Genomic DNA, 10,978 nt, shown 5'->3' on the forward strand with positions numbered 1-10,978 from the left:
TCTCCGACTTTGAGTGTATGTGGCTTTAAAAGGCGGGGCCAAAAGTTGTGGTTACAGTTGTCACTGAAATGAATGCATTAGAGCAAAATGTAATTACAAACCATTTCTATTATACCCATGCAGACACAGTATGCATGGAAGTTACATGTCAGAGCAGCTGAGGCTGTAAGATAATCAGGTCATAAATCAGACCTTCCCTTTGCTCCCGTCTCTGTGCTCATTATAAATCTGATTTGAAGAGCTTGGAGAGTGATTCTCAATTGTTCGGTAGCCAAATCCCAGCTCAATATTCCACACTCACACTCACACACACACACACACACACACACGCACACGCACACACACACACACACACACACACACACACACACACACACACACACACACACACACACACGTTGGAGGTGGAAACTTACTGCCGAGTGGACACAAAGGCTGTGAACAGAATTTGTAGTGAGCCAGAGGTTTAACTGTTAAAATGAAAAAGACTACACTAATTCCACCATAAAGACTCACTCAGAGAGGTCAACGAAAAGTGAAAACAAATTCCCTGACACGCACCTTAACCCAGACCCGCACCAGAGTTGCAAAATTGTTTTGGTTCTTGGGCCCAAGGCACCTCGCGTCATAAAATTTCTGGAACTCATTTAAGTAGTTTTAATTTAAGCCGGCACACGGATAAAAACATAAATCTGGTATGTCAGCAAAATAGAGCACAAAAACAACCGAGTATTCTGGAAAATGCACAAACCATATTAGGCTGTTGATCAGTTAACGGTTTAAAAAAACATTTACCTCAGTTATAACTTGAGGATGATGTTTTTCCTCTCCAGGCCTGCAGGTGGTGGTAATGAGCATTACAAAGTGAACATGTGCTTTTCCATGCAGTTAAAATGGGACGCTTTTAAGTGGCCATGACAGCCATCATAAAACCCCTGTCAAGTAAGGGAAAAAAATAATTCTGGAGCTGCAACAGTTTACATAACTTGTTTAACTTAAAATTGTTGCAATTCCTGGAATTTTAGCCTTTAAACAGTAAAAATTCTCAGATTTGTGGTCATCCATGAAAGCAAACTGATTAGTTTTGTGTTTCATCAAAATAATAAATATTTGCAAACATCTGCCGTTACTCCACAAGGATCATCTTTTTTGCCCATTTTCTGACATGTTACAGACCAAACCATTAACCAAAACATAATCATGGTAATCCATTTTTGTGCATTTTCTGCACTGTCAATTTCAAAAGGTCCTGTTTGAACAAAGGAAATTAAAAAGTTTTGGGGTCTAAATCTTCAATTAATCCAAAATATAATTGACAGTATAAAAAAATAAAAATACATCATTACTAACAGGCCTAAAATTTACCCCTTCTTCACTCCTCCATCTTTCTCTGTGATGTGTGCGCACTGACAACGAGGCGCTCTCAAGTCACTGGACTATCCGAAGGGTAGCTAATTAGCTAGCTAACTGCATGTTGCAATTGAACCAGATAACCTCTGATGCATGTTACCGTGTGCCAATTTACCCATGATCAAGTAAAATAAGAAAAACTGAAACATTCTATCTTCAAACATGTCCTGTATTATGTCTTCAGAAACAAATCTCTAAATTCACTTTACACGGGGTATTTATCTGTAAATCTGTAAAGGTAAGGGGATTTGATTTTTCAAAGTGGCCCTCTGAGAAGAACTGCCCGAAGTGGTTAGTCAGCCACCATTTTGCTTTCATGTTCCCCAATAAATCTCCACTACAGTTGTGGTCAAATTGTCCCTCCAATTGGCATCAAATTAGCACCCACGTTGAGTTCTGGCAAGGAGTGACGTCACCAACCGCCATTAGTTAAGAGAGAGTGAGAGGAACGTGTGTGTGTGTGTGTGTGTGTGTGTGGGGGGGGGGGGGGTGCTATGGCACCTGGCCCATTTTGTCTTACTGCTCGTGGCAACTGCGCGACATTTTTTCCCCTCCCATGTGAACCCCCCCTCCTCCTCGGCACTGCCTTTATCATGACGTCGTACAGCAGCGAGCCACTATGACTGGCTCGTTCCCCCCCCCCCCCTTTCTTGCCCACCTCTTCCTCCCTCTAGCAGTGGAACTTATTGCGGGAGTTTGCGGGCGGAGTCGTTACACCGTGAGAGGGAGTGGGGGGGAGAGAGAGAGAGAGAGAGAGAGAGAGAGAGAGAGAGAGAGAGAGAGAGAGAGAGAGAAAAAAGAGTGAGATTCAAGCGTCGGTGCGGGCTTACAAAGTGCCCTTTTCGTGTTTCCGGTGAGGCGCAGCAGTCGTCTCCTCCGCAAAACACTCCCTAGTGGTCGTGGGCTTTTTAACATCAAAAAAAAGAAGCCCCAAAAAGTTGGAGCTTACCGGTGTGCGCGCAAGGGGACTTCTATAACATGTCGGGGAATAAGGACACCGACGGCGGCTGGAGGAGCTTTGTGTGGAATTCCGAGAAGAAGGAGTTTCTGGGGAGAACCGGCGGCAGTTGGTGTAAGCCTTCCATTTTTTTTTTTTTACTAACTGTTGAATGTCACGACGCGGCTTGTTCTCGCCACCTTCCTCTATTTTCTGGCGACAAGAAGGCTGCTTGCTGGGTAAGGCAAGCTGGCAGCACCTGTTCGAGCTCTGCGCCGCTGACAAGGCTGCGTCGTGACTTGTCGGAGGTTTTTTTTTTTCCTTCCACCACTTGGAAGTTGCGCCGTCATTTTGATTTGGGGAAATCGACGAAAATGGGCAGCTTGGGCGCGAAAAGAGAACAAAATGAGGGAGAGGACTTGAAAGTAAACCGATTGTAATGTACTATGACCAGAATCCATAATTTGAGCGAAAATCCATTCATTTAACGTCAGATCGTCTACTACGTTTGGGCTGACGGGTAATAAAGGAAATAAGACGGCTAATAAAGGCTTACTCGTTCGTACTTGTGGTGGGGGCGTTAATTTAAAAAAAGGTCACCCCTGAAGGACAGCCTATGTATGTCGGGCCACGACTTTTCACTCGTGCCGGTGGTGAAAGTTGCGATCAACGGGTAGCCCATAATCACTTCTCCGGCATCTGGTCGACAAAGTAGTTCATTCGTTTGCTGTTTTTAGCTTAAGTGGCTTCTTTGGGGCCACTTGGTTTGTTTTTCCACGAAAGAAAAAAAATGGACACTTTTTCCACCGTGAATAGTTAGCATTCCGGTCAGTGTTTGCCTCATCAAGCTTGACGTGGTTGACTAACAAACACGTGATGCGGATTCAGACCCCCGCCCCATTTGACTAAAAAAAAAAAGCCATCCGAATTACATGTTAATCACATCTGAGTGCGTCGATTCCGGTACTGTCGAACTGATCACGACTCACATGTCTCAAGGGTCGTCTCCCCCCCTCCCCGCCCCCCATTGTTTCTCCTCTTCCTCCGCCGCAACACACGAGATTCTATTTTCCCGAAAAGAGGAAACTTGACTTTTGTTCTGTATTCATCCGCAACATTGAACCCCACGTTCCCTTTAATCGCAAACGACCAGCTAGCTAATTAACGAATCCGCCGTGTCTGGCTGTCACCGAAAGGCGGTCACTTTGTTGTCAAAATATAAAGCAACAGGTTTGTCAGTGAACGCACCACGGGAGGAGCTCGAGCCAACCGACGCGGCTAACATGACACAAAGTCGTCCTACTGCATGTGGTTGTATTTATGCGTTTGAGTGGTGATTTCAAAGACGGCAGCTACTTCAACATGACCAGAGTGTCCGTGAACGCACCAGAGAGAGAGGGCAAGGCCGTGAAAAAGGCGTGTGTGTGTGTGTGTGTGTGTGTGTGGGGGGGGGGGTCGGTGTGAATGTGGTGATGGTTTGTTCACCACAAGCTCCTGCTGCAGTGTGGTGGGGGATGGGGCTCTTTCCATTGACTTGTTTCAGGTTGTTGTGCCTGTTCCTGAACTGCTGGATAATAGCTGGCTATCCCCAACCACATGCAGTGTGTGTGTGTGTTTACCTCTCATGGGCTGTCGCCCGTGTAAAAATCAAGTTTTCGGATTTTGACAAGCTCTCGTGTCCGAATGAAAATAATTTTTAAGAGTGCTCCTCCCTCGAAGAAAGCAAAGCACTATGGGCACTATCGTTTGTACACCAAATCCATCAAAAGCATGTATTTCATATTTGGGAATATGTTTGTGTCGATAACTTGTGGGAGTGTCTGCAATGCTTAGTTCCTGTAAGAAGTCAGCCTCATTATCTTGAGCTGCACACATGCAACAGCAACCGTGTGCCCTTGATTATGTGATTGCATGTTCACGTCCTCCATTTTAGAAAAGTTGCATCGGTGTTTTGACGCTGGTACGCGAGCATTTTTTTTTTTCAAAGTTAGCACTCCAAAAATGACACATTTTCATTTTAAAAATGGTAAACGAACCTTGCATTGATTGACCTGACAGCGACTCTTGGAAACTGAGAGCGTTACGGGCATCTGTAAAGACAGAGGTCATGTAACATGCAAGTCAAACAAACACCAATGGCCATTCACGTTGCTTTGTGTTTAAACCACCACTGACTTGTGCACATGCAACACCAAAAGTGTGTCCTATCTATGATCCGTGAAGTTGATAAATAAATAATAAACCTGGATGAGCAGTATTTTTTTTAAAAAAACGTCAATGTTGGACGTGTGTTGTGACATTGTTTTCCAGCGTTGATCGCCGCCTTGTTTGATAAAAGTTTTCAAAAATGCGACAAAATAACAACTCGCCGAGATTGTTGCATGAACTAGCTCACAGACACTTAGCAAATACCACTTAATAAATGAATTCAGTCATCGGATAATACTTGATTCTGCATTATTACCATACCGATTCCACACTATAACATTTGTAACTTTAGAATATTCGGAGGTTTTAAAAGTTGGGCCTGGCCCGGTGAGTGACGTGGGAGTCAGCGATATTCGGTTGTTGTTAGCTCGGGCTGGCGACCGGCTATGAACTGGCTAACCGTTTTTGTCAGTCTGAGTGTTGAGCGAATGCCGTCGTGTCAGTTGTGGCTGTGGCGGCTGGTGCATATAATGTGCTTATTACATGTTTATTGTTACCGTTTTGTCAATAAAGCAATTAAAAGCACACGGCTGCTGTGCCTATCAGTGTGCTAAATAACTTGAATGACAATACGTTGGAACTAACAGCGTTAGACTGAATTCAAGTCAAGTCATTTGGTGGATAGTTTCAGCCCTAAAAAAAAACAAAACACGATAACGGCCGATGCAATCACTGGACTGCTATTCGGTCGATAGTTTCAGCCCTAAAAAAAAAACAAAAAAAAAAAACACGATAACGGCCGATGCAATCACTGGACTGCAATCACAAATTTCAAGAACTACTTTTCAATGGACGTGTACAGAGCAAAAGACTTTTGTGCTGCCATTGCTAGTCCCGGCACGCCTCATTCACCTGCGACCGTGAGGAAAATGCTCATTTGCCTTACAAATGAGCACGAACCCCATCGGTAAAACGTAACATGAGAAAAAAAAGTTTTCCTTTTCTGAACAGCTGCTGAGATTCTTACAGTGGCTCATCACAAAAACAAAAGTCCAGGGTGGGTCTAATAGGAAGCGTTGTGACAACGAGAAAGTATACATTGCCCAAAGTTTTCGATGACACGCGTGGGCGCAACTTAAAATGGATTCTGCTGCCGGAAGGCCAAAAAAATCGGCCGGCACGCTACTGTTACTTGAAACGTCTCGGGCAACATTAAACCAGCCGAGGTGGCTGAAGGGGGAGCGAGAGGTCTTGTCGGCTGAAGCTACGCTCGACCCGTCAGACTGGTTCCCAGGGGTCCTACATTGTAACCGGCAACAGAAAGACGCCTCGGGAATGCTGACATAGCAACAGGAAACCAAGGCGAGGATAAATCAGTGTAAACGCTTGTCAAATGTGACAGATGGGACTTCCGAGAGTGAGTTGTTATCGAACAAGATCTCAAAAACTGAAATGAAAATACAACAGGAAACCAAGGTTGTCAAATGTGACAGATGGGACTTCCGATAGTGAGTAAGTTGTTATCGAACAAGATCTCAAAAACTGAAATGAAAATGGAGACATAATTTGGGTTGAGTGAATTTTTCAATTTGAATAAAGTCTCTGTCTTTCTGTCTCTGGCATTGATTCTTACTTATTTGTTCGATCCTGAGAATCTGGTTGCTGTTTTGTTCGTTTTCCCTCCAAAACACCCATGGGTGGACAGCTGGTTAATGCAGTCCATATGTTGATTCTCTTTGTCGTGTTTGAGTGTCCTTTTTTTAAAAAAAATCAAACCCGGATAATGTTTGTTATACATCACAAGACTTAAATCTTCCTCTGCGTAGGGTCGGGCGCCGAGTCTCGAGAATTGATTGGACTCACAACAATAACAGGAGCTTCTCCCCTCATTTGAACATAGTTCATTGGCACAAGATGATATCAAAGATTTGGACGAACGAAATGAAGCTCCTCTTCGACTTCAACATAGTTCCGTGGCACCAAAACGGCTCCAAAGCATTTGCACAAAAAAAAAAAAAAAAAAGCTGTGTTGCTACATACTTCCGCCGAATTGAAAGTGGTGTCCTGAGCTGCTTATTATTATTATTTTTTTTATTTTTTTATTTTTGTACTTTCTTGGGAAGCACTGCTGAGTTGAGTTTCGGCCAATTCTGACGGCTCCAAAGCATTTGCGCAAAAAAAAAAGTCGTTTTGCTACATAGTTCCGCAGAATTGAAAGTGGTGTCTTGAGCTTTATTATGATGATTATTATTGTTGTTTTTTATTTTGTACTTTCCTGGGAAGCACTGCTGAGTTGAGTTTCGGCCAATTCTGGAGTTGAATTTCAAAATCGCCTGAAACAGTTGCTTCAACCTAAACTGGATAACTTTTCAATTTCCGGCACGTTGTCCGTGACTTTTTTTTTGTGCGTCCCGCTAAAATAGATGAGATGTGCGCCCAATTTCATGTCATTCGGTGAAACCGGCGTTGGGAGGTAGTTGAGCGGTGTTTCACTGTCAAACCTGTTGCGGCAGTGGGCTACATGGCAGGGGCGTAGGGGGGAGGGGGCTGTCTGGAATGACCGGTGACTTATCCTGTACTTCCCTAAATGGGCCCCCCCTCTCTTGCAACCCGAGAGGAATGGAAGAGGAGGCGCTCTCACAATAGTTCCCTCACAAAGCTTCCGCCACGAGACGAGAAAGGGATCCTTTGTGGTTGTAGTTCATCATAAGGCTGACAATGACACGCAACGACTGGTCGCTCCCTCCCGTGAATGTTCCTCTCCTCTTCACATTGTGTCCTTTAAGTTAAACGGCGGCTCCTTTAGGGACCGTTCGTGTACCGCGACGTTGATTTCCGATGAAAAGCTCGCATCACCATACGACGCATTTTTAATGTAACTCAGTTGGCGGCATTTTGCCGTCGGGTCTTTTAAAAGCGTACCAGCCAAACAACCAATGAAGGATTGAACGATTGCCGTTACGACCAAGTGCAGACAACCTTGGATTATGAACGGAATGGTTTTCGAACGTCATGTTTTAACAAGTATCACACGCACGCTTCCTTTTCAGATCACACCGTGACTTTGTTTACATGCAGTCAAGAACCCTTTGGAAACACGAATATTGGCCGTATTCGGGTTTTCGAAGGCCATGGGAACCCACACAAAATTCAGAAGATGCTCTTATTCGGGTTTTTAAAAAAATTCGGGTTTTTAAAAACCAGAATAAGACCCCTGAGTTACCCGTTTTCTCACCCGGATATTGGGTCATGTAAATGAGATTGGGTTACCTCTTGCCAAACGGGGAATGCATTTTTTTTTTTTCTGCGCATGCTCTTGTACGATTCGCAAGGAATCAGAAGTCTTTTTAGTATGTGCGGCATTCCCCTTTCTCACCCAACTTGAGTACATTGATCTTTCTCTGCAGCCTATTCACATTATTTTCCGTCTCTACGGCGAAAATGACACTGTGTGTGTGTATTTCGACACGCGTGTTTGTATAAGCCCGAACACGCTGGGAATACACAAGCAGAGGTAAACATTCATGGCGCGAGACTCAAGAGAGACGCAGCGCAAAAGCAAACTCGCAGCGAGGAGGAAATCTACCGCTTTGTTACTGCGTTGAGTGACGTGATTCGAATATTTTTGTTGACGGTAGAACGTAACGAGCGGAAATGACGTCTTAATTTGCGCCACGACGTCCGTGCGTCGCCGTTTTAATCGGGATATTTAAAGGGTAGAACGTAGCGAGCGGAAATGACGTCTTAATTTGCGCCACGCCGTCCGTGCGTCGCCGTTTTAATCGGGATATTTAAAGGCGGTCGTAACTGTCCATTCAGGCACGTAAACGGGATCTTTCGAATAGTTCAGAAACCGGAACTTTGAATTGAACCTGAATATTGACGGTTATGTAATCAGTGTTTGAACAACTAGCCAAACGATCAAAGCGAGTTGACCACTTAAAGTGAAGTAATCGGAAGCGTCAATGGAAAACAAAGGTCACCGAGATACAGAAATGAATCACTTATATTAGAGAAGACAGCAACTGCACGAAAGTCAAGTGTTGTGTGATGTCATTCACACAAAATGCGCGGGAATCGGATGTCTAAGCATGTGCCTATTCCTGTACCGTCATGTGTTTAAAAGTTGGGACATGACACCTGCATAACATCTCTGGGAGAGGCCGGCACCAAATGTCATTGAATGCAGAGATGAAAGGAGGTTTGTCAGCGGTGACCTGGCATAACCCCTTCTTGTGACTGGCTCCAAGTCAGACCTTTGATCATTCGCAAGCTCCAAAATTGCATCGCCGAATTGCCGATATGTTGCAATCAAGTTTCTGGCGTTTCCAAAAAAAAAAAAAAAAATGTTTACACGTGTGCAGAAAAGTGCTTCCTTGCCGCATGTTGTTTTTGCTTGCACTCTGCTAGCTTCCGCTTTGCATGTCGGTGCGCGCCCGCCTTTTTGAGGTGCAAAGTCAGCTATCGCAATTTGTGTCAGGGTTGAAAAAAAAAAAAAAAAACATCAAATGAAGCCTGCTCACTCTGCCTTTGTATGTACCGCTTCCAGAATGCCGTTTGCGCGAGCGATCGAGTTGGCGGCACACGAGCCGGCGGCCTGGTTTTTAATTTGTTTGAATGCATTGAGTGTCATGTTTTCAGCTTTTATTTTATTGTCGTAAAAGCAGGGATGTCAAACTCTTTATCGTTGCCTGCCACATCGTAGCTCGGACTTCCAAAAAAGTGATCATGTTTCATGTGTGACATGACAAACAAATAATTCAAGTTAACGGTCCTTCTCCTCCCTCTTTTTTTGTCCACAGTCAAAATCTTTTTGTTCTACGTTATCTTCTACGGATGCTTGGCGGCCATCTTCGTGGGGACCATTCAGGTGATGTTGCTCACCCTGAGCAACTACAAGCCCACCTACCAGGATCGCGTGGCCCCCCCAGGTATGAGCAAGTCAAACAAAACCGGCTGAGAGGGACCTGCGCCCCGAGGCAGGATTTCTCTGACCTGAGATAGCATCGGCCATTTTGTCCTTCACTCACATTGGCAACCTGTCGATGCCAGCTCCCCCCCCCTCCCTTTTTTTTTTTTAGGCGAGCGAAATTGTTCGCGGCTCACATGCACCGAGCGCCGCGCTGTTGGGACCGCGGCGCGAGGCCTCCCTAAGCTTGTTGATTAGCGGGACAAAATGCTCTCTGTAATGCATAAGCTTTCAGTTCGGAACAGCGGCGGCGGCACATGTTTGGGCGGGCGGTATTTTTAGAGGCCGCTGCGAAGCTGCGAGCAGTTTTAGTTTGCCGACTGTCAAGACCAGCGTGACTGCCGAGCTGCCGACTTTGGTTTACAGCAGTGTGACTGATAAAAGGAAGCAGAGGGGAGGTGTTTTTTTTTTTTCTTTCCTTTTTTTTTTTTTTTTTCACACCGCCACGAAAAAGTTTCCATTGTGAAGGAGTCACGGGTGAAAGGGGCGGGGGGGAACGCTCACGAGTCACACGTGTGTCAAATCTGCACGGCGCTACTACGACGACTGCTGTGTTTCCCGTCTGATGGCAGGAAGTGGAAGTGCTGTCAGAGAAGGAGACAGATTCCGCTTTTTTATTATTTTTTTTAAACAGTGCCTCGGTGTCGTAAAATGTTTATGCTTAAGATAGCCCAGAAACAAGAATTATGGGACACTTTTCATCCTTTCTGAACGGCTATCTTGAAATCATCCGGTTTGGAGAAGTTTTGTCCCCTTGCTTGTGCTTAAGCAATACCGGTCACCCAGTATTTTTCCAGCTTTTACCCGCTCATCGTCCTTCACGTAGGACATTGACGTCGGATGGTGCGCTTAAAGCTGACCCTGGTATCAGAGGTGGAACAACGGGAGTCGTTCCCAGCGGGCTTGTCACGAGAACACATTTTTCCTGATGATATATTTTCCCAGAAATTACAACGCGAAACAAATGTCCTGTACATCCTTTTAGGGAGTAATTATCGTTCAATTCTCAAGAATATTGAACATCTGCATTGAAATGTCGAACAATTAAAAGTCCAAATGAGAATAATTCAAATTTTTCGAACGTAAAACAGATACCGCGGCTCAACACGGGTTTGCGTTCCAGCGGATCTAATCAAAAGCTCAAGTTGGAAGTCTCATGAGCCACGTGGACTGACATTTTTTGAATGAACCCGTTGCGATTTTCAAGCGAGCTGTCATCTCTCTATCGCGAGATATTGATGCACCAGAGATCCTACGTTGGGAGAGACACAGACTCGGTGACGCTGGTCCCGCTGTCAATTCTGGCACTCGACATGTAATCGCAAACAGTCTCAGTGGGCTTCACATGGCCACAGTTGACAAGTATTCATGACATTCCCTGACCTGAACTCCCAGGAGGGCAAGAAACCCCCCCCCCCAAAAAACCATCTGGGGAAAAAGAAGAAACCTTGAGAAGGGGCTGCAGATGGGAGAATCACCCCCCCCCCACCAAACGTAAACACACGTCAGAGGAG

The 10,978-nt window shown here is 45.0% G+C and overlaps 1 protein-coding gene across 2 annotated transcripts in view; it reads left to right on the forward strand.

Moving 5' to 3' along the window:
- The first annotated feature begins 2,120 nt into the window (after positions 1-2,120).
- The window catches only part of atp1b1a (ATPase Na+/K+ transporting subunit beta 1a), a 12,509-nt gene continuing 3,651 nt past the window's right edge, over positions 2,121-10,978 (forward strand). The window contains exons 1-2 of one of the 2 annotated variants that reach the window (XM_019897228.1): positions 2,121-2,482; positions 9,298-9,426. In XM_019897228.1, coding sequence (XP_019752787.1) covers positions 2,389-2,482; positions 9,298-9,426 — 223 coding nt within the window. In that variant the 5' untranslated portion in view covers positions 2,121-2,388. The remainder of the gene's footprint in view (positions 2,483-9,297; positions 9,427-10,978) is intronic. The other variant, XM_019897227.1, reaches the window with a different exon arrangement.

This window comes from Hippocampus comes, unplaced genomic scaffold (assembly GCF_001891065.2).
Source record: "Hippocampus comes isolate QL1 unplaced genomic scaffold, H_comes_QL1_v1.1 scaffold22, whole genome shotgun sequence".
In the NCBI taxonomy this organism is placed as follows: Eukaryota; Metazoa; Chordata; class Actinopteri; order Syngnathiformes; family Syngnathidae; genus Hippocampus; species Hippocampus comes.